The sequence below is a fragment of the Aquarana catesbeiana genome, linkage group LG05, assembly GCF_042186555.1.
Source record: "Aquarana catesbeiana isolate 2022-GZ linkage group LG05, ASM4218655v1, whole genome shotgun sequence".
In the NCBI taxonomy this organism is placed as follows: domain Eukaryota; kingdom Metazoa; phylum Chordata; class Amphibia; order Anura; family Ranidae; genus Aquarana; species Aquarana catesbeiana.
In genome coordinates, this window is record NC_133328.1 from 466,121,386 (window position 1) to 466,144,464 (window position 23,079).

The 23,079-nt window shown below is 42.3% G+C and overlaps 1 protein-coding gene across 1 annotated transcript; it reads right to left on the reverse strand.

Annotated features, from left to right (window-relative positions):
* Nucleotides 1-4,783: 4,783 nt before the first annotated feature.
* Nucleotides 4,784-21,450, reverse strand: LOC141145083 (myosin regulatory light chain RLC-A; the record flags this gene model as incomplete). The annotated part of the gene is given in 2 exon segments (XM_073631422.1): nt 4,784-4,988; nt 21,292-21,450. A coding segment is annotated over 1 exon segment (184 nt), but the record flags the coding sequence as incomplete, so codon positions are not given.
* Nucleotides 21,451-23,079: the final 1,629 nt, after the last annotated feature.

The window sequence follows — 23,079 nt, forward strand, 5'->3', positions numbered from 1 at the left end:
AAGCAAAAATGTCACAGGATACAAAGCTACAAGAGCCAATTTTTCCATTTTTGCACATGTTAAAATGCATTTTTTTAGGTCTGACAATTAGTTAAAGCTCCAAACATTACAGATTTTCTGAAAGCAATAGACCCAGAGAAAAAAAAAATGGTGGTAGTTGCATATTTACGTCACATAATTTTAGCTCACCTTTATCAAATGCAAAGTTACAGTAAAGTATACAAAGTTGATTTGCACGCAAACACAATACGTTATGCAAAAATTGGTAAATGATAAAAGACGAGGTTGCAACAAGTAACTACATGCCCAACCTACCAAGCCTTAATGCTGAACTATACTGCATCTGAGCACCACAAACCAAACGCCACTCAGTTCATTTTTACTATACAAAGTAAACTCACCCACCCATGTTTCCGTGCTTTATTTTGCTGAACAATCACTTTGAACACACTTACTTCCTGGAATCCATCTGCCCTTAGCGCATACATGCAGGCAGGGGGGTGTGCTTAGTTGAGAAAACGCCTTCTCCCCTGCTGTAGACTACTGGGATGTATTGTAGCATTTGCCTGGGCCTGGAAACCAGGAAGTAACTTAAAGTGATTGTAAGGGTTTGTTTTTCTTCTTTTTAAATAACAAACATGTCATACTTACCTCCACTGTGCAGCTTGTTTTGGCCCCAATCGTCCTCTTCTGGGGTCCCCTGGCGGCTCCTTCCCACATCAGAGAACCCCCTAGGAGAAGCGCTCTACTGAGGGGGTTACCTTGTGGGCATGCTCCCAAGTCCAGCATTCGGCGTCCATAGCCGCCAAATGTACGACTCTGGCCGCCCCCCATGTCATTGGATTTGATTGACAGCAGCAGGAGCCAATGGCTGCGCTGCTATCAAACTATCCAATCAAGAGCAGAGAACCCCAGGCAGAGAGACATTGCGTCCCCGCCGGGTCAAGTTCCAGGGCTCAGGTAAGTAAAACGGGGGGCCGGACACTGCCAGGTGTTTTTTCACCTCAATGCATAGGATGCATTAAGGTGAAAAAACAAAGGTTTACAACCCCTTTAAGAAATGTAAAAGAAATTTTACATCACTAATGTTAGCAGCATAAGGATTTAAATAGTCAATGTTGATTGATAAGAATGAAATTCCACTTTAAGATTGCAGACGCCTGTGAAGCAGCAACAAACTTTAGTACCCAAAATTGTTCATAGGTGACTATTTAAAAGTCTTTTTAGGTTATCAGTTAACCTTGAACAATTGTCCTAGCCTAGAATTACTGTTTGTTTTTTTATTTTCTGACACAGCGGCTGTGGAATGACCCCAATTCTCCCTCTCTGACCCCCCCCCCCCCCCAAAGTAGTACAGTGTCACCAGTCAGTATCCCTGATCACCGCCCTATCAGTCATATGATGATGACACTGCACTGGTGACAGTATATGAAAAAAAAAAAAGAAAAAAGAAAAAAAAAAAAAATTGTGAAAAACAAAAAAATTTCATTTTAAAAAACTGATCACGCCTCTTACCAAATACCTTGGACTGTCTACTTTCCAAAAAAGGGTCATTTGGAAGATATATGGCATTTTAGGGCCTCATGAAATGATAGGTCGTCAGTACATCAGGATTGGTCAATTTTCAAATATAAAAGTACACCCCTCACACTTTTGTAAATATTTTATTATATCTTATGTGACAACACTGCAGAAATGACACTTTGCTACAATGTAAAGTAGTGAGTGTACAGCTTGTATAACAGTGTAAATTTGCTGTCCCCTCAAAATAACTCAACACACAGCCATTAATGTCTAAACCACTGGCAACAAAAATGAGCACACCCCTAAGTGAAAATGTCCAAATTGGGCCCAATTAGCCATTTTCCCTCCTGGGTGTCATGAAACTTGTTCATGTTACAAGGTCTCATATGTGAATGGGGAGCAGGTGTGTTAAATTTGGTGTTATCACTCTCTCATACTGGTTAAAATCTAAAATACCTGCATCTATACACACCAGGGCTCTAACATGAACCTCTCTATCCCTGTAAAGAAAAAAAACGAGTATACATACCTTTTTGGAAGCTGATCTGACCCAATCCAACTGGATCCCACACTGAGTTGTCAGCCGTGGCTTCTCTGTGTAGGCTGATGCAGAGGAGACGAAGGACAATGGAAGCACCATAGTAACTCTAAGGGTGAGGTCACTTCCTTATAATTTCACAGCCATTGTTGTCCCTGTCCTCTGCAGAGCTTCCGGTGCTGAAGATCGTGTCGGAGCGGGTCAGATCAGCTTCCAAAAAAGGTATGTATACTCATTTTCTTTACAGGGATAGAGAGGTTAGTGTTAGATGCCTGGTGTCAATAGATGCAGGGATTTTAGATTTTGCATGGACTTCCACTTTAAGGCAGTGCTGGAAAATAATGGTGGCCACACAAAATATTGACACTTTGGGCCCAATTTGGACATTTTCACTTAGGAGTGTACTCACTTTTGTTGCCAGTGGTTTAGACATTAATGGCTGTATGTTGAGTTATTTTGAGGGGACAGCAAATTCACACTGTTATACAAGCTGTACACTCACTACTTTACATTGTAGCAAAGTGTCATTTCTTCTGTGTTGTCACATGAAAAGATATAATAAAATATTTACAAAAACGTGAGGGGTGTACTCACTTTTGTGAGATACTGTATATAAACATGAGTTTGTAGACTCACACAGAATATAAATAATAAACACTGATTCGGGTTATTTTTTATATATAATTTTTTTAAGCGTAGCAGAATATATTTTGGCCTAGATTTATGAAGAAATATTATTTGCTTGCGAAATTTTATAACAGAAACTAAGAAACTTGTTTTTTTTCCCCCAAAATATTTTGTATTTTTGTTTATATAGAAAATCATAAAAAACACAGTTGTGATTAAATACCACCAAAAGAAAATGTAATTTGACTAAAGTGTAGCATGATAGAGCAATTGCCAGTTAAAGTAGCACAGTGCTGAATAGCAAAAAATGCCCTGGTCATAATGGAGGTAAAGTTTTCAAGGTCAAGAACACCAACTTTAGAACAGATATCTTTATTTCTCTAATCTGACAACAGCCCTAAAAACATTACCACCTGAGGGGGAGAATAGCACATTAAAAGCCTCCTGACTTATACATGACAGCAAGAGGAAGTAGAAACCACAGAACTAATCTGAAAGAAGTTGAAACGCAGGAATTGATTTACTAAAACTGGAGAGAGCAAAATCTGGTGCAGCTCTGCATAGAAACAAATCAGCTTCCTGATTTTTGTCAAAGCTGAAATTGAACAAGCGGAAGTTAGAAGCCGATTGGTTACCATGCAGCCCTGCACCAGATTTTGCATTCTCCAGTTTTAGTAAATCAACCCCACGGTGTCCCTCCATTTGTGTGTGTGCGCCGATATTGTATTTAGAAATGTCCCTCCGTTTCCCTGACCAGTGGACAAAAGTAGTTTTGAAAAAGCACTTTGAATGCATGTTTTGCATTTGAAAATTAGAAGATCTCAACTCTGTTTACCTGCAAAGCTCATCTACAGACTCACAGAAAACATAAAATTTATATCTAAAGCAAACACTTTGATACTTGTAGGGAATGTGTGCCCCACTGGGGAGATTTACATCCATTTCCTGTCCTGGAGACAAAAAAGGAAAATGAGGGAAGCACCATCTCAGACGGTTATCCCTGGAATAGGGGTCCTCAGTGGAAGATTTCCCCTCTATTCTTGTTACAGCTACAATATTTTGGAATTCTCCCATTTTCTATCCAAGTGACAGTGGTCATTATTAAACAGACAAGTAGCAATAAAAATGTGGGGTTTTAATGTTCCCAGAGGGTATCCACACTATTTTGGCTTTAGCTACACCTTAAAGCAGAACTAAACTCTTGATGCCAGGGGTGAACTCCCCCCAAAATGTGGTTTTAGGGCACACCTACCTCCCTCAATTAGCAAGCAGTGGGTCTAGGATTCCCTCGCCACCCTATCCCCTGTCACTCATCTGTCCTTGTATACCTGTAACCACACAGAGTGCAAATACAGGCCTACACCCGTGTTTTTGGCAACAGTACCCACTAAGCACTGTATCACAAGTAAACCTAATCCATTCATAAACTACAAAAATTCCAGTTAGCAGCTAAATCATGTACACAGAACATGCAATCTCAAGACATCAGGATGCCCCTAATGCAGTAGTGAACCTATTCTCTAAGGAAACCTATACTAAGAGAATATGGAGGCTTGTACTGCTGATGTTCCGGTCTAAAGTTCTAGTTACCTTGCAGTCACACTGGCCCACTTACTTAAATCATAAGGAGTTTTGACTTTCTAAGTCTCCATACAGCCAAGCAACTAATATTTTCAGAAGAAATTGAGAAACTGGAGCTCTCATATCTTTTATACCATACTAATCTATTTAAACCTTTGTGTTGAGGTAGAGTATTAAGGGAAATAGTTTATTTCAACACTTTAGTAGCTCAGAGAAGAAGCCCTGCCAGGTTATGCCTGTTGTCTCTGTCAGCACTGGGAAGATTCACCATCTCAATTTGTTCTCGTCATCACTGTTCCTAGAAATAATGATGTTCCAACATAGGTATCTGTTCCTGTGACAGCTGTCAGAGGGGAAATCGCCCAAACTTTCTGCTGCAACTCCATGATTAGAAGTGAAGAGAAATCTCACATTAGGGCACAGACACAGTGAACCCATCCATACTCTATCCATAGAGGTTTGGTTATGCATACACTTCACCATTCATTTTTACAGAACTACCACATGACTTACCAAGGGATGCAAGCATGTCATGCAAATCCTCCTTGTCAATAAAACCATCCCGGTTCTGATCAATCATGTTGAAGGCCTCCTTAAACTCCTGGATTTGTGACTGGTCAAACATAGCAAATACATTGGAGGTTGCGCGCTGGGGGCGCTTTTTGGTGGTTTTGGTCTTTGCTCTTTTGCTTGACATGTTGGCGATGGTGTTGTATAACTGAAATTAAAAAAACAAAAAACTGAATAAGCAAACTTATAAGCACAGTATAATTAGGGTTTAAGCCTATTATGTGCATTGTTGCCCTGTTTAACTGAAATTTAGGCTAAAGGTATTACAGACTGGCTTTAGATTATGTCACAGACTGACAATGATGTGCTTTGTAAAATCCAGCTTTTTACTCAGAAAACCAAAAGGAAAAACCTTTTTATGTGACTCAGCTGAAAAGAGATACCAAAACCTGAGTTTAGCAGATGGTACCGAAACAGAAGGGCATCTTCAGAGAAATATACAAGGAAGTAGATTAATCAAACTACCAACATAATCATAAGCAGATAAGTCTGCATTTAATTTACAAAATGATTTGCAGAAGGTTTTGTGCATATTTGCAACCTCCGCAATCTGCCAGACAATGGCGACAGTTTTTCAAAGGACTGAAACAGATTTGTGACAGTTTTGCAAAGATCAAGATTTTTTTTTTTTTTACAATAAAACTTTTGCTCAAATAAGTCCTCAAAGACTCTTACTGTCAAAAAAAATAAGTCCTCAAAGACAGGCTATATATTGGAGCAGTGCTAATTGTGATCAGCAGAGGGGAAAGTTTATGAATCAAATTGTAATCTCATAGTAAATCTGTCTCAGGTCTGGTTCAATCCACAATTACTGCGTTGTGGATGCGTGTTTTTGATGCGTTCCAGGGCATTTTTCCCCTCTTGAAGCATTTTGCCACATTCCACATGCGTTCCATACAGAAAAAAAAAAAAAACGCAACATGCTGTACTTTTGTTGACTGCACTGAAATGCAATTCAGTGGTGTGAATTAGGGTCATTGGAATCCTTGTTAAAACACAGCCCATGTGTTTTTTGATGCAGAATAAAAAAAAAACGTACTGGTCTAACTATGCTCTCCTTTTCTGCACTGCTTTACCATGTGATATCTTCCTCCACGGGAGCCAAAAACTAGCCATACACTAAGCAAACTTGCCCAGTGATTGGCCCTCCTAGCCCTACTACATTTGACAAAGTTTGATTGACTTTTGCTAAAGGAGAATGCTGGGAAATTTTCAGCCAAACAGTACATGTACCTATTAGTGTATAGCCAGCTTAAGCTTAAAATCATGGAAGAACAAGCAAACTTACCTGACTGCTCTTCAAATGGCAGACACAGTGTTCACATCAGGTCCTCAAATAGGCTTTGTGATACCCCGTCATCTGGCTTTGGAAGGACACATTCCCTACACTAAATGTAACAACCAAATAAATCTAAGCTTTATTTACTAGTATGAGATCATTGTGGAAACTATGAAGAGGAGTGTGTGTGTGTGTGTGTGTGTGGGGGGGGGGTGTGGGGGTGTGGGGGGGGGGGGGGGGGGCGGTTGGAACAGCTGAATGTGCTGCTTCATTTTAGAGAAAGAAATGAATCACAGAAGCGATCAGGGTATTATGTTAGATCAAAGCATTATGACACAGTTTTAAAAACAAGAACATAATTCAAAGTATTGATGATCTAACAAGAACAACTTAACATTTGTGTATAGTAGCTTCCCACAGCAAGAGAAAAAGAAAATCCAAACGTTGTCTAATCAGCAGACTGGTGAACAAGAAAGCAAAATGATCTATCAATCTATTAGGGAACCCAGAGATATGAGTATGAGATGACAACTGACAAGCCATACATATTCAGTCCCATAACTGAGGTGTCATGCTGATGCTTTACCCCAAAGCTTTTATAGTCACCCACCCAGCACTAGTATACTGTAGAGCTGCATGATTAATCGTTAAGAATCGTTATCGCAATTTTTTTTCCCCCTTGCGATCTTGAAAAAGTATTCCCCGATACTTTCTATGCAGAGAATTCTTTCTGCTGAAGCCGACAGCCGTTCTGTCAATATGTGCCCCCCATTGAATAGTGCCCGGTATATACTGTGCCTGCGCCTTACGGAACAGCACAACAGCAGATTTGCCGATTAGCTGGGCTGACATAACCACGGCGCATGCGTGCATCGTAGGAGGTATCTCTCGATGGGAGATACCATTTCGCAGGCACAATTTAAACCTATAAAAACAGCGGGGGAGACCGTAGTTCTCAGATTGTGCATCACTGCTGCTGGAGGGCGGCTAGTGGCTGTTTTGAAGAGCTGGTTTTGTCTGTGTTGCAACCCACCCTTTCACACAGGCAAAACCGGCCATTCAACACAGCAAACCCGGACCATCAGCACACTGTAAAGCCACCCCACAACAGCGAGGCACAATGTGAAAACTATGACCCCCCCCCCCCGCTGTTTGTATAGGTTTTAAATTGTGGCCGTGAAATGGTATCTCCAATGGAAAGATGCCTCCTACAATGTGCGATTACGCCCTGGTCACGTCACTCCAGCTGATCAGCTGAAGTGCGGCTCCACCCTGCATAGGCACTATTCGTTGGGGGGGGCACTTCGACAGAACACAGTCAAAAGAAAGGGGGGGAAACAAAAAAAAAAAAAAAAAAAAAAAAAGGGCAGTCTGACAAGAATCGCAACATTCTTTAGCAGTGGAACTCAAGTATAGACATTGTAACGATTTGTCCTTTAAATCAAAGAAATACACTTTGGTGTGTAAATGAAGGAAGTTTAACCACCAAAACACTAAACCTTTTTCTGACATTTGTTGGTTTCAAGTTAAAATCTTTTTTTTTTTTTTTTTTTTTTTTTTGCTAGAAAATTACTTAGAACCCCCAAACATATATTTTTTTTTAGTAGAGACCCTTGAGAATAAAATGGTGGTTGTTGCAATATATAACGTTACACTGTATTTGCGCAGCAGTCGTTCAAATGCAATTTTTTGTGAAAAAATTACACTATAATGAATTTAAACAAAAAAAACACAACACTAACCAGTAAATTTAGACCAATTTTTTTGTATCATGTGAAAGATTTTACGCTGCGAGAATCGTGATCTTTTTATTCTTAGCAAAAAAAAAAAAAAATCATGATTCTCACTTTGGCCAGAATCGTGCAGCTCTAGTATACTGTAGAGCAGTGGTCATCAACCCTGTCCTCAGGGCCCACTAACAGGCCAGGTTTTATGTATTACCTTGGGGAGATGCAGACTAGAATACTGTAATCACTGAGCAGAAAATGATATCACCTGTGATGTATTTCAGTTATCTTGCAAACCTGGCCTGTTAGTGGGCCCTGAGGACGGGATTGATGACCACTGCTGTAGAGATAAGAAATGTCATCTTTCCTCTGACATTCATGAGTTACACAGTAGTTAAAAGTTTGTGACTCAAAACTACAGTCAGCCACAACCAGGAAAGAACATTTTCAAAAGGTAGCTAGCAATCACAGCCCCATATTACATGTACACTACCTCCTAGTTCTAACATCTTAGTTAATGAATTTTGTCATGACAGGTTAGTTTAAGGAATTAAATACATATACTGTATGAGAGCAGTTTTACCAGCCAAAAAAAAAAAAATCTGTCTATCCAGTTCTTTGATTTACACAGCTATCACACAGCACTGCCTAGGAGACCTGATTGGTCTTTACAGCAGGTAAAGTGTTATGTCACCTTTATGTAAAAGGTAACCTAACACTGGACCCCCTTCCCCTCTGTACTTACTGCCCATAAGCCACTCCATCGGTACAGGGATTTGTAATCCCTGCCATCTTCTCTTCTCTCCATCCAGCGCTGCCAGGACAGACCAGTTGGATTATATTTGGGTCAGCACTGTCACATAGTTTCGACCATGCTAGCTCTAATACAATCAATGACAGTAATCTAATCTTTAGAGTGAACTTGTGCTTTTCCCATGCAGGGTAAAACAAATGACTGACTGACTTAAAAAACGGGTCCTACATATTTATCTTTGGAAAGAAAGGGGAACCCTGTGTACAATCCAAGCTGCAACTTGAAGCTCACACAGGGATGAAGACTTTCTCACTCACATGTGACAGACATAAAAAAAAAATCCAAAGGAAACAATGGATAAGTCCCACAGTGTTCGGATTTAGTGAAGAGAGCAATCTGCAAAACAATGCCAGTACATGTGAAGACTCTTCTTAAAGTGCTTAGATGTCCAGCCATCATCATCAAGTTCAACTCAACACTCACCAAAACATATGGCTACCATTACAGCAGCGTACACACATGTGATGAATTGGAGGTGCCAGGGAATCAATGCAACCATCTTTACAAGCTTTTATCTGCTTCCCCCTCTGTGTCGGTAACCAACACACCGATAATTGGCTGAGCTAGAAGTGTCACCAGGCACTGAGTGCAGGGGGAGAAATAAAGGACCGAAGTGGGCGTGTCCTGTCACTATGGCCGGCTCAGGTGGTTCCTCTGGAGCTGGGAGCCAGGGACCATCTGTGCACTGCTGGTACATCTGGTCCACTCCCTTTCCTCCTGGGCACCACAGAGCTGGGTAACTAGGGATGCAGGCTCCAGTGTACTGATACAGCACAGGCCGTCTTTCAACTGTGCAGTGCGCTGCTGCTGATTAATCTGCCCAAAGGCGAAAGGGATGAAATGGTCCGCTTTCTCCCTCAGCCCCCACTGAACACAGGGGGTCCGGAGAAGTTTTTTTTCCAAAGCTGATCAGGTCCACCTGAAAAACTGACAGGCGGACCTGATCGGACAGCCTGTGTGAAAGGGGCCTTAACCTATATTGTTTCATATCACTGCACAGATTTTTCTCACTTATACATGTGACAGAGAGAGTAAGGGAAGTGAGTCACGTGCTACATCATCATGGTAACCCCATCTATCTTTCTTTACTCCCAGTGGCCAAGTGTAAGAGGTGGAGTGAAAGGAAGGAAAGTTTGTGCCACCATAAAAAAAATACTTTTCTGTGTTTTCCAGCAAAGCTAAAAGAAAGGTTCACTTTAAAATTATATTTCTAAAGCAAAACTGCCCTATGTTATTTTATCACACATGCCATAGGGTTAATGTTGCATAACACAATTGATAAATGAAATGGCTATTCCATTTACCCTATCAAACATTTATTTATGATCAAAACATGTATTTCTGATTAAGCAGATATATTTGAGGCAAATTGTTAGAAGTCATATTGTGTAGCAGCTGTTGTGTTCAAATGCTATCTCGGCCTTTAAAGACCTGTTCAGCTGCAGTAGATAACTTGATTTATTTGCAGCTAAAAGCTGAATTCTATCTGCCTGTGTGAAAAGGGGCCTTAGTGTAGATGTCAGAACAATCCTAGCAGCTATGCAACTGTTTTGAGGGGATAAAAAGCTTTACTGTGCCCCCAGCCCAGAGCAGTGAAAACCTACGTTAGACTTGCCGGTAACGGTATTTCTACGAACCTTTCAGGACGGCACATCTGAGAGATGAGGGCTCCTCCCTACAGGAAACACAATCACTTGGCAGCTTGTTATAAGTCCCCACCCTTCCCCTTGATCCCCAGTATGTAATAAAGTAATGCTGAACTGGTTCACAAGGAGCATCGCTCCACATAGGTACTTACCACCTAGCATTTAGCTTATCTTTCCCTCCACATGGGGGGGTTCTACGTGGAGTGGGACCTCAACTCTTTTATCAATCAATCCTAGATATTCCTGTTTCTATATCCTCCTCCCCTCATCTCCCTAAACCCTTCAATGTTTCAACCCTATACAATATTATATATATATATATATATATATATATATATATATATATATATATATATATATATATATATATATATATATATATATATTTTTCCCCTTCTCTGTTACCCGGAATTTCCCCGTTTGGATATTTTTCTTATTTATTGTCACCTTACTTATTTACAATTTTTAGTTTTGGTGCTTTTCATGTAGGTGAGCTTTATTGGTTCCTTCCCGGTCTTATTTTACATACTATGTACCATTTACTTTCAGCTTTTATTGATCATTTTTATTTGATTCACTCCATACAGGAGGACTGTTGTGATTTTTCTGGTATTCCAAATCATCCTTTTAGTATGCCCTCCTTTCTGTGAGAAGTGCTGATACCATTTGATACACGCCACGTGACCATGGGGATAGCATTCTCTACATCGTGAGATTTTGCTTTCACATGGCCTCGTGGGGCTTCCGTCACGCATCACGTGACTTAGGATTGACGCTGGGCGTGCTTTTGGGTGTGACGTCGTTTCATTCTGTTTGACTCGCGGACCGGCGGCCGCCGATGCCGAATCTTCCGGCCGGCTTGTTGATTGGCCGCTAAGTCCACTTGTCACACATCACATGATCGCTGATCGGCTTTTGGCGCGCTTTCTAGCTAGACGCCACATTCCCTTGTTTGATACACAGACCCCCGATCACAATGACGGGTTCTTCCGTCGGCCTGTTAGGTCTGTCTATCTGTCTCATGTATTATGTGATTAGCCCATTTACACGTTGTTGCTGAGTATGCGATTCTTTTCCCTTGTGATTGATCCTTATCAGTTATTTTATTTATAAATATAGGCAACCTGGAGTGGGTGGTTTATGCCCCAGTAGAAGACCCTTAGGTCAAAACGCGTCGGGCTACTACACTACTCTCCATGTTGCCTTTGTTTTTACTGTGATCACTTTTTTGTTGTACTGTTTTTTTAGCAATAAAAAACACCCCTTTTATCTGCACTATGTGGAAGCACATTTTTTCTTTTCACATACTATCGGAATGGAAGTGAATGCCTAGCTTCTGTCATATGAGGGACATTCCATCTTCTGGATCCATATTGTGTTTACTTACCGCAAAGATCTACCTGGTGATCCCTGGAGTCTACGCAGAGTCCAATCTTGAGGTTCTGACTGTCGGGATATCCATCCATATGCCCAGGGTGGCACACTGCCTTTAAGACTCCCTGTCGCTGACAGGGGAGTCCATTGGATCTGGTAAGAGTTTATTCTTATCTTTTTCCTTGATGCCATTTTCCGGTTGATGTGGTTTGCCCCTACGGATCAACATAGCCTTTTGACCACCTTTTGAACACCATCCTCCTTGGGGATTGCATCCATGTTCATACACAGTGGGACATCATACCCCCTACCCATCTGCTCTTTAGTACATTGACTTTGGGTTTACCATATGTCCAGTTTACTACACTTGGTTGAAGGACTTAATTTATTTTTTCTTGTTTGGACTGGAATATATTTCAGCACCACCATTTTGTTTTTGTTTGTTCACTATGCACTACATTTTCCTATTATCTAGGAATATATCCTGACTGGACCAGGTGGCCGCACTGCGGATTTGTTCCAAGGCCCCTGCTTTTTCAGCCCAGGACGTTGCTAGTGACCTGGTTAAATGAGCTTTAACCATTGCTGGTGCTGGAACTCCAGAACTCTCATATGCCATGGAGAAAGCTTCTCTGATCCATCTGGAGACTGAGGCTGTAGAAGCCTGAAGTCCCTTCCTAGACCCAGCATACAAAACTAGCAGGTGACTGGACCCCCTAAAACTTTGTTCTTTCTAGATAGGCAAGGAGACAACTTCTTACATCCAGACAGTGAAATTTCTTTTCTCTTTCATTTTTTGGTTTATCACAAAAGGACGACAATGTTATATCTTGCGTCCTATGAAATAAGGATGCTACCGTTGGTAGATATAAGGGATCTGCCCTAAGGGTGACCCTATCTGGCTGTGCCAATAGGAAAGGTTCCTTCATGGACAGTCCTTGCAAGTCCCCGACCCTCCTGCCATAGTAACTGCTAACAAAAATGATCATTTTAAGGTTAGAAACTTAAAGGGAACCTCTTCTATACGTTCAAATGGGTGTTTAGATAACGCCTCTAATACCCTTGTTATGGTGGGAAACTACTTTTGGAGACCGGGGAAATCCTTTCCCTGGCAAGCAGAAAACGTTTAATGAAGTCTTCCTTTGCCAACCTTACATCAAGATAGACCGAGAGGGCCGCTATCTGAACCCGAAGGGTGCTGACCGCTAGACCTTGGTCTACTCCGTCCTGGAGAAACTCCAGGATAACGGGAACACTGGTGGAGGTTATCTGCCTTTCTTTACCCCAGGAACAGAAAGTCTTCCAAAGTTTAGAATAAATCTTCTAGGAGGAGGAGAGTATTACTCTCTCTGAGCAGCCCTTGCTTTTCAGGATCTGGCACTCACAAACCAGGCCGTCAGCTGGAAAAATTCCAGCCCTGGGTGTACTACTGGACCATGCCTGAGAAGGTCCGGCCTGTTCGGGAGCTTCCATGGCCACCAGGGTGCTATCAGGAGGAGCTGGCCTGGGGACTGGCTGAGCTTCTGAAGAACTCGCAGAATCAGTGCTAGGGGTGGGAAGGCGTATGCCAGCTTGTAAAGCCAGGTCCGAGTCAGTGCATCTAGTCCTTCTGACTCCTTCTCTTGGGAAATCGAGAAATCTCTCTTTACCTTCCTGTTTCGCCTCTCAAGGATGAGAGAGGCAGATGTAGAGCTCCCCGTATATAACATAGGTAGCGGCGCCCTCCTGTGTTCACTGCCTATACTTCTATGAAGCCCCCTGGGATTCCATCTCCTCCTGGTTGCCAAGGCTTTCTCTCTATTGCCGGTGGGCAATACAAGCCGATTTGACCCATACGGCGTATGCCGTTTTGGGTTCAAACCCTCCGGTAAGCCTCCAGTCACTTTGGTTATGGTATCTTCACATGCTTCTACATACTACACTTCTGTGAAGGTTCTTAAGACCTCATCTTCTGCTGGTTATCAAGACTTTTCTTACATTGTCGGTGGACAATACGAGCTGGTTTGACCCATTTGGGCATATGCTATTTTGGGTCTGAACTTTCTGGTAGGCCTCCATCTACTTTGGTGGTGGTATTTTCACATTTCCATTTTTTACACATGGTGATCATGATGGCCTCACTTATATATGGACTGTAAATCACTACTATATTTGATGGACTTTTAAATAGACACCAGAGACTTTATTCTTTCAACTGTTTATATTTCAATTTTTGTAGCGCTACACTTTGTTACACCTGTTCAGGTTTCTTAAGTTTACTATCAGCCGATACTTTCCCGACGGCTTGCGAACAACGAATACGTGGGAGTAGAATCCCTGGTATTGTTGTTCCTTTGGTACTGGTACCACCACCTGCTGTTCCACCAATTCCTGGATACCCTCCAGGAGGGCAGATCTTTTCAGGGTATCCCTGGGGGGGGGGGGGGGATGAGTAAGGGTGATCATAGAGGGGGGTTTTGCCGAGAACTTCAGACGATGCCCCTCTCGCAGGGTCTGGCAGATGTAAATGCTGTCCGAAATCTTTTCCCACTGAGGGACAAAGTGGGACAGCCATCCCCCCACCCTGATCTTGGCGTCACTTGGTTTCTTTGGTGCTAACCTTGGGGGAGGAAAATAAACTGTTCTTTTGTTTTCCCCTACCATAGCCCCACTGCTTGTTGGGCTCCTTTTTGGCTCTATCCGGTGGTTGCCCTGGGGGGGCCTCAAAAATTCTTTAAAATTTTTCTTTTTCTATTTTGTGATTTATTGGGAATTTTTTTACCCTTTTCTGAAGGCCTAGACAGAACGTCGTCCAGGCCCTGGCCAAACAGCAAAGAACCCTGAAAGGGAAGGACACACAGTTTACCCCTTGACGTGACATCTCCTTCCCAAGCCTTAATCCAGACAGCTCTCCTAGCTGAGTTGATTAATGCGGCCATCTTAGCCGAGGCTCTTGCAGACTCAACAGCAGCATCTGCAAGGTAAGCGACAGCTTTTCCCATCACTGATAGGGAGTCGAGGACGTCACCTGCTTCGGATTCCCGATACAGGTGCTTGGTTAATTTCTCAACCCATAAATCTGCAATCCAGGCTAAACATGCTGCCGCTAAGGCTGGACCCATGGCTGATGTATTAGCCTTCCAAGCTTTTCTAGGAAGGGATTCTGCTCTACGGTCCATCAGATCCTTAATACTGCCTGTATCCTCAAAGGAGAGGTCAGACAGCTTGGTGACTTGAGACAGGGTGGCATACAATCTTGGGAGCTTAAAAGAATGTCTCTTCGTCAGTCTGATTAAAGGGAAACCTCCTTTTCCAAGTTTGTCTGACAATCCTCCTTTCAGGCTCCCTCCACACCTGTAGGACTAGATCATTTAGGGATTGATGGAGTGGGAACACCCTGGATTGAGCCTTGCTTAGCCCCCTGTACACCTTGTCCTGTGCTGAGGTCACTCTAGGGGCTTCTGGAATCTCCTCAGAAGCATATGTTGCCTATAAGAGTCCATCCAGATCCTCTAGGGTAAAGAGGTGTCTCCGTAACCTGGCATCCTCCTGAGTCTGACTTAATAGGTCTGGATCCAGCTCTCCCTCTAAGCTGTGGTCTGACCTGGCTTTCCATATCCCCCGTCCTCCTCTTCCTCGTCTACCTGGGCTAGAGGGAGTGACTACGAGGGTAGGCGAAGGGCACTAGGCCCCCCTCCAGAGATGCTTTCCTGGGAGGATGTGCCTTCTCTAGGGGTAAACTCCTATGTCTCAGGGCCCTGAGCTGTTGACTGCCCGGCGGCATCACGGAAGGCTTTGACTGTTGCCAGCATTTCCGTTTGCATAGATGAGAGAAACTTTTTCATCAATGCCGAAGCTTCTTTTCCTGCTAACTTGTTTATACATTTATAGCAGAAGGGCTTTGAGTGGGACTTTGGAAGTTTGTCCTTACAGTACCCACATTTTTTTGAGGAATAGCGGCAGGAGGGTGTTTTAATCTGGAGCCTCCTGGGCTCCACGGGGGGGATTCTGAAAGACAAGAGATATAGCATATAACATTATTTTGTCTTCCCCCTAACTGCAGGCATGTACTGGGGAGGGGGGGGGGGGGGTAAGGTGATTGGTGAAGTCCAGCCTGTTCTGGCCATCCCAAGGATTCTCAGACACCTAGAATCCAGGACCTCTCACCCCCTTCCCAAGGGGTTTGTACTTAGCAGGCCCTGACCTGGATCTGCCCCGAGTTGCCTACCCTTCCTCCGGTTCCATGAGGAGGTTGGCAGGGTCCTGGGCTGCTGGTACCGCTAATGGGGCAATTACAGCAAGCCGACCGCTTTCCACTGCCTTGCTCTGTCTCCACGCCGCTCTCCACACTTACTCCCGGTGTTTATAACACTTCCAGGTTGCGGTGTGACTCCGGCGCCACCCACTTCCTGTGATGTGGCCATGTACCAGAGTGAGGCTTGGAAGGCAGTACTTCCCCGTCAATGAAGAGAGTGGCTAGCAGCGGTGGTTCAGGCACACACAGCGATGGCGCGCTCTCCCTGTGGCCAGAGCGCTGGTGCAAACTTAGGGGGCGACCTGTAAGAAGGACAAGCCTGCAGGTTAGTTCAGCCCTCCCCGGCCTCCCTAAAACCTGTCTCAACAGGGGACCATCAGACTCTCCCTGGTCATTTGGTTTTAAACAAAACAAACATGCTTCTGTGTTCAGGAGAAACACAATCAATACTGGGGATCAAGGGGAAGGGTGGGGACTTATAACAAGCTGTCAAGTGATTGCGTTTCCTGTAGGGAGGAGCCCTCATCCCTCAGGTGTGCCGTCCTGGAAGGTGATAGGAGAAAAAAAATGTTCTTGGTATATATAAGATTAGGTTTATCAAACAAACTTACTGGTCTATACAGTATACTACAGTTAGGATAACCTTTTTCCTGCAAAATAACCCGCAAGGCTTGATAGTCTCTGAAAAGGGCGTGGAATAACAAGACAGACAAACACAATTTACTTCCTTACATGACTAGACTAGTAAATACACAGAATTGATCCTAATGTAGTTAACATCTTCAGTTCAGTTAAAAACACAAGCATGACAGCAATAATGTACAAGACATTCTTCAAATAAGAGAAAACATGTGGGAGCCAGAAAATGTCCAGCTTTGATTATGCAATCTGCTCAATCAGGAACATCTGCAATTGATTTTGGAAAATGTTAAAGCATTTTTTACAACTGCTACAGTTTATGTTCTGTTGCATCTGGGAACTTTCCATTAAATCTTTTTTGAAAAATCAAGAAAAGCAGGAAAAAATAAAAATGTATGTTAACTTGCAGTTTATGTCCATCAAGAGTTGTTTATTTTCAGCAATGTTTACTTATCTAGAACCGGAAGAGAACATAGACTTGGCTAAAATGTTACGTTCTCCTTTGTACGAGCCTGCATGTTCAAGATCATGTTATGTCTATCAAAGCCGGAAGACTGAGGAAGGAAACTGGTGGTGCTCTACCCAATGTGTACTTTCTGATTAACGAGCTACAGGCAATCTCGAGAAAACCTCCATATATGTTTAAAATGTTTATAAGATGCGGTCTTAACAGCCGGTAATGTCAGGGGTTCAAAACAATGACAAAATTAGCAAGACTTACAAAAAATTTGATTCAAACTATTTATAATAAATATGGCAATGCATCCATTTATGAAAATTATTATTTTTAAAAATACCTAGAAGATTATAAACTTACTCAGTAGCCCCAAACCCAGGTCTTTCTATAGAAATGTGCGTGCTAGAGCGGTTATAGGTAGAAAAAAAATACTGTCATTTCAGACTATAACTGTAAACAAAGTGCCAACATAACTTTCTGTCCTTTTGCACGGTTGTATCCATGATGACTGAAGTCTGTTCCTACCAACACACTATATGCACAAAGCTTGTTTGATCTCCCTTTGGTTGCAAAAATTAGCTCCCAAATTCTGTGGTTTCCGGATGACATGTCGCAAGCGCACTTTTGGTAGATTGCCCTGAAGCCTTCTGGGATGTGAGACGAGGATATCCCTAGGGCTGCAACTAACGATTATTTTCATAATCGATTAGTTGGCCGATTATTGTTTCGATTAATCGGTTAATAACCTTAAAAAGAAAAAGTGTGGTGTATAATTTAGTTAATATGTAAAGTTTAAAAAAAAAAAGGCAATTTATTCTTAAATATCTCTATGCAGTGGTAAATATAAATAACCAACTATATGGTAAAAATCTCTAATCCACTCTGAGAATAACAGACATAAGAGATATACTGTATATACTATTAACCCCTTGCCGACCAGCTCACGCCGATATACATCGGCAGAATGGCACGGACAGGCATATTAATGTACCGGTATGTCGTCTTTAAGATGCGGCGTTGTGGGCGCGTGTGCGCTAGCGAGTGTGATCGCAGGTCTCGCGGACTCGATGTCAGCGGGGATACCTGCGATCATCTCACGGAGAGGAAGAACGGGGAAATGCTGATGTAAACAAGCATTTCCCCATTCTTCCTAGTGACAGGACACTGATCACTGCTCCCTGTGATCGGGAGCGGCGATCAGTGTCGTGACACACGTAGCCCATCCTCCCCACAGTTAGAACACATCCCTAGGACACACTTAACCCCTTCAGCGCCCCCTCCTGGTTAACCCCTTCACTGCCAGTCACATTCACATTATTTAATGCATTTTTATAGCACTGATCACTGTATAAATGTGAATGGTCCCAAAATAGCGCCAAGTGTCCGCCATAATGTCGCAGTCACGATAAAAATCGCTGATTGCTGCAAAAAACAAAAAACTAATAAAAATGCCATAAAACTATCCCCTATTTTGTAGACGCTATAACTTTTGCGCAAACCAAACGCTTATTGTGATTTTTTTTTTTTACCAAAAATATCTAGAAGAATACATATCGGCCTAAACTGAGGAAAAAAAAATGTTTTTTTTATATTTTTTGGGGGGATATTTATTATAGTAAAAAGATAAAAATATTTTGTAAAATTTTTTTTTCAAAATTGTCGCTCTTTTTTTGTTTATAGCGCAAAATAAAAACAAAAAAAAAAAAAAAAAAAAAAAACGCAGAGGTGAGCAAATACCACCAAAAGAAAGCTCTATTTGTGGGGAAAAAAGGACATAAATTTTGTTTGGGAGCCACGTCGCACAACTGTCAGTTAAAGCGACGCAGTGCCGAATCGCAAAAAGTGCTCTGGTCTTTGGCCAGCCAAATGGTCCGGGGCTGAAGTGGTTAAAGGGTGAATCTGGTAAATATCAGACTCAGAGGTCATTTTTTTTTTATTAAAAAAACAAAGTCTTCCTTAAAAAAAAAAAAAAAAAAAAAAAAAAAAGTAATTTTAAGAACGTTCATTCGATTTTCTAATCGTTAGTGGGGTCAAATCGACGTTCATTTTCAACCACAGTGACTGGAGTCCCAAAGTCCCTGATCCTTTCCAAATACTCGTCTGAAAAAAGCATAGATGTGAACGTGTCCCATAGGAAACCGTGTAAGTTAACTGTAGTGCAATTCTGCAAAAAGCACCAAAAAAACACATAGGTGTGATCCAGGCCTAAGATGTTTAGTAACATAATGGGGGTTAAAAAAACTAAAATTAGCCCTTTACAGTACAAAAAAAAAAAAAAAAAACAGATAATCACTACTGTAAGGGGTTCATTTTTTACTGTAGAACTGTGAAAGTAATATTTACAGTAGCGATTATTTTCTCTTTTTGTACTATAAAGTGCTCATTTTAGTTTTTTTAACCCCCTTTATGTTACTGGCCGATTGATTATTAAAATAGTAATCAATTTTATATTCGTTAGTTGTTTCAGCCCTAGATATCCCAGAAGGCTGTAGGTCATTCTTGGCATGGCAAGAAACCCAGATGTGAGGGTCCCTTACAATAAAAAAAAAAAAAAAAATTATGTGTGAAATGGGAAGAGGGGGCTTTAATATTAGCGAATGTGGGTCTGTCTTATTTTGGCCCAATAATGGGCAAAAACCGCTGATCAAGGCTCACTGAGATAATTTGCAATTGGTCTGGTTAGAAAACCAACTACTCTTTCTCCAGGATTGTCTACAGCTTGGCGAGTGTGATCAATTGTGCCTTCACGTCTGACAGACCAGCATGGACAGCTAACGCCCCAAAACGCATTAGATTTCATTCAACCCAGCAGAAACAACATGACTGAGTCATCTATGGGTATCCCTAGTTGGACTGTTGAACAGACTATCTTGTAATGTCCTTTTTGGTCAGCAAACAATGCAAGCGAGTCAACATATTCCAGTTTCAGCCTAAAATATAACATTGGTTGTATGATGTGCCACAAACTGTCTTAGGCGTAGAGCCGTTGTGGTCACCTTACTTGATATAGACGGGCCTCAAGTGCAGCCCCCGGACATCAAACAGCTGCAAATAACTTTCAGTGAATGTAATGCTACGGACAACTGTCAGACTGTGGACATGCTACAGGAGTTGTTGGGAGATTGCAGTCATTCATCAACTGGGAGACACATTACTTGAGATTGCTAGAGATCCCTGCTATTTATTAAAGCCCCTTTGCAAATCAATGCTACCATATCTGTGCTCCCGGAAGCTCTCTTAAAAATGAATCGTCCGACATTTGATCTTTTTCTTAGCAAAATCTAAATTTAAAACATCAAAAGGGGAGAAACATAAAAACAGGAAAAGTGATGAAAAGCACAGAAAGATGTAAGACAGTGTGAAAGAAATACACCAAACCAATTAACGACTAAGGGCATGTCTAAAAAAAAAAAAAAAAAACTATTTTTTTCATTGACCTAGGTAAAGCAAGCCATATGACAAAACATTTTCTTATCTTCATCCACAGATTGAAGGAAAGAAAATCACTTGATTCTCCCAACACAGTCAGTGATGGGGAATCCCTCCTGCTGAGCTATTGTGTTCTGACAGGGAGAGGTTTAATGCAAGCGCCTGAAACTAGCGGCCCTCCAGCTGCTGCGGAACTACAAGTCCCATGAGGCATTGCAAGGCTGACAGTTACAAGCATGACTCCCACAGGCAGAGGCATGATGGGAATTGTAGTTCCGCAACAGCTGGAGGGCCACGAGTTTAAGGCCCCTGTTTTAATGGATCGATTTTGGTACAACCAGCTTGCCCATAGACGGATTAAAATCCAGGCGGTTCCTGCTGAACCAGACTAATTAGTTGTCTATGTCCAGCCTAAGGCACATACAGACTATTGTCTGCAGTGGCCCCTGGAGACACACAGTAGTGTGGGCTATAGATGGGGGGGGGTGAACAAAAATAAAGGGATTCCTCCATCCACACGAGTGAGGTGGATAGAGGAAACCCCCTATGGAATATTGTCTTCTGGCAATGACACCGGCTACCGAGTACACCGATCGACGGCTGCTGATTGCCTAACGTTTTCCGGCGTGTCTCTTCCACCTAAGTGATGTCTTGTGTTGAGTGGGCACAGGCACACACCGATTGGATGTCAGGCCTGTGTGGTGGATGAACACACCCGGCGGGCCCTGTGTTCCCATAGACATAGGTGTAGAGCTGGGCGCGGCCGCCCGTAGGCCAGGTACAGCACTGACATCCCCCCCACATACATATATTCCTCGTATGTCGGCCTCCTTCACCTCCCGGAATACTCACCGTACACAGAACGGGGCACACAGACGACAAGCTGTTCTCTTCTCACACACAGACGGAATCACCTCACAACCCCGACCAACACCCCTCACAGACACTCCTCCACACAGTCACTTCCGCATTACAAGCCACAGGGAGCGGATGGAGCGAACCACCCCGCCCGGAGGGGTTACCGAATCCCTCCACAAGGATTATACCACTTCTACGAGGCGCCGAAGCTAGTCTGTAAAGTGTTTACTGCAAGTGTACTGTACACATGTGATACAAGTTAACATATAAAATACTGGACGTATGAAGATGGAACCGGGCTTCCCCTAGGTATGAGGTTGGTACATTCCACATCAAAGGGCGGGACACATTCCAGCGGGGGTGACGTTTATGAGACATCGGCTGACACATGTCCTTGTATGGAAGTGGAGCCTGAGATCTCGCGGGAGTTCGACTTGCAGAGTGTGAACGTGATATGATAGAGGAGTATGTCTGTGTACAGACCTCACAAATGTTACTGATTTGGAGTAATGTCCCTCTGTCCCTGTTTCTTCCTCATTTGTCCCTCATTTTGGTGTGATCTATATAGTTAAGTGTTCTTGCATAGCAAGACCACTTACTGTTATCTCACATATATATTATTATAGCCAAATTTACCACCCTAACTCCTCCCACAGTTAGACAAGACGTGCGGATTGTTCCCGATTGGTGTGCTATTACTTTGTGGAACGTTTCGCCGAATGGTTCACAAAATATTGTTGTTTTTGCGGCGAAATTGGTCCCATAGGAATGAATGGGGAAATGAAAACTAGAGTGGGAGATGACAAAAGCTGAAAATTCAGAACATGATTTCTAAACTGCCACCTCTCCCTCATTTTCAAGCCCACCTACACAAATCTTATATCAAAACGTTCAGCTATCCCTGCTGCCACTAAACATGTCATCGGCTAAGCCATAGTCCGGATAGTTTTCATAATATGACCATTTGTTTTAACTCACGCCGTCCATTGACATTCATTGAAACTACAGCTACACTCTAGCCCCTTCAAATTTGAAGGGCAATATCTAAACTGCGACTGTGCCTTCATTTTTAATATTTCAGAAACATACTATGCATCAAAATCTAGGTCTGGGTCTTGTGATTCTCACAATATAAAGCTCTTCGCTGCAGGATTTATAGTTTTTAAAATACAACCGTTTGAAGTACTGCACAGTTATTACAGCTATCATGATCCTGTGTATTGAGCAGTGGTTATGAAGCATAAACAGGGCATGAGCGTTGCTAGGAAACAGTGGTTGTAAACACAAGATGCTGAGACACCCCAAATGCATGTGACTTCATCTGCTAGACTTGATAATGCTTGTAGACTACTGGTGGAGGCAAGAACACTTCACACAATTTCCCCAGAAATTGTAGCTTTTCTAGTTAAGTGTTCTTGCATAGCAAGACCACTTACTGTTATTAGTGGGACTGCTTTAGCAGTCCCACTATTGTTATTCGATTTTATTTATTAGTGGGAATGCTTTAGCAGTCCCACTATTGTTATTCAATTTTATTTATTTTTAATTTTAATTTTAATTTTATTCCGTACGTTTTTTGGTTCTGCGTAACATCTGCATACTTTCAGCTATTAAAACAATTCAACTATCCAAATGTTCGTCTCTTTTAGCTGAGGTGTGCTCTTTTTCAACTTTTTTTCTACCATTTATACTTTTTAAAATATTAAGCTTTTTATCACTTTTTTTTAACATTGAAGTCAATGGGAGCATGCTTGAAATCCTTAAATTCTTCTTCCGCTCCCA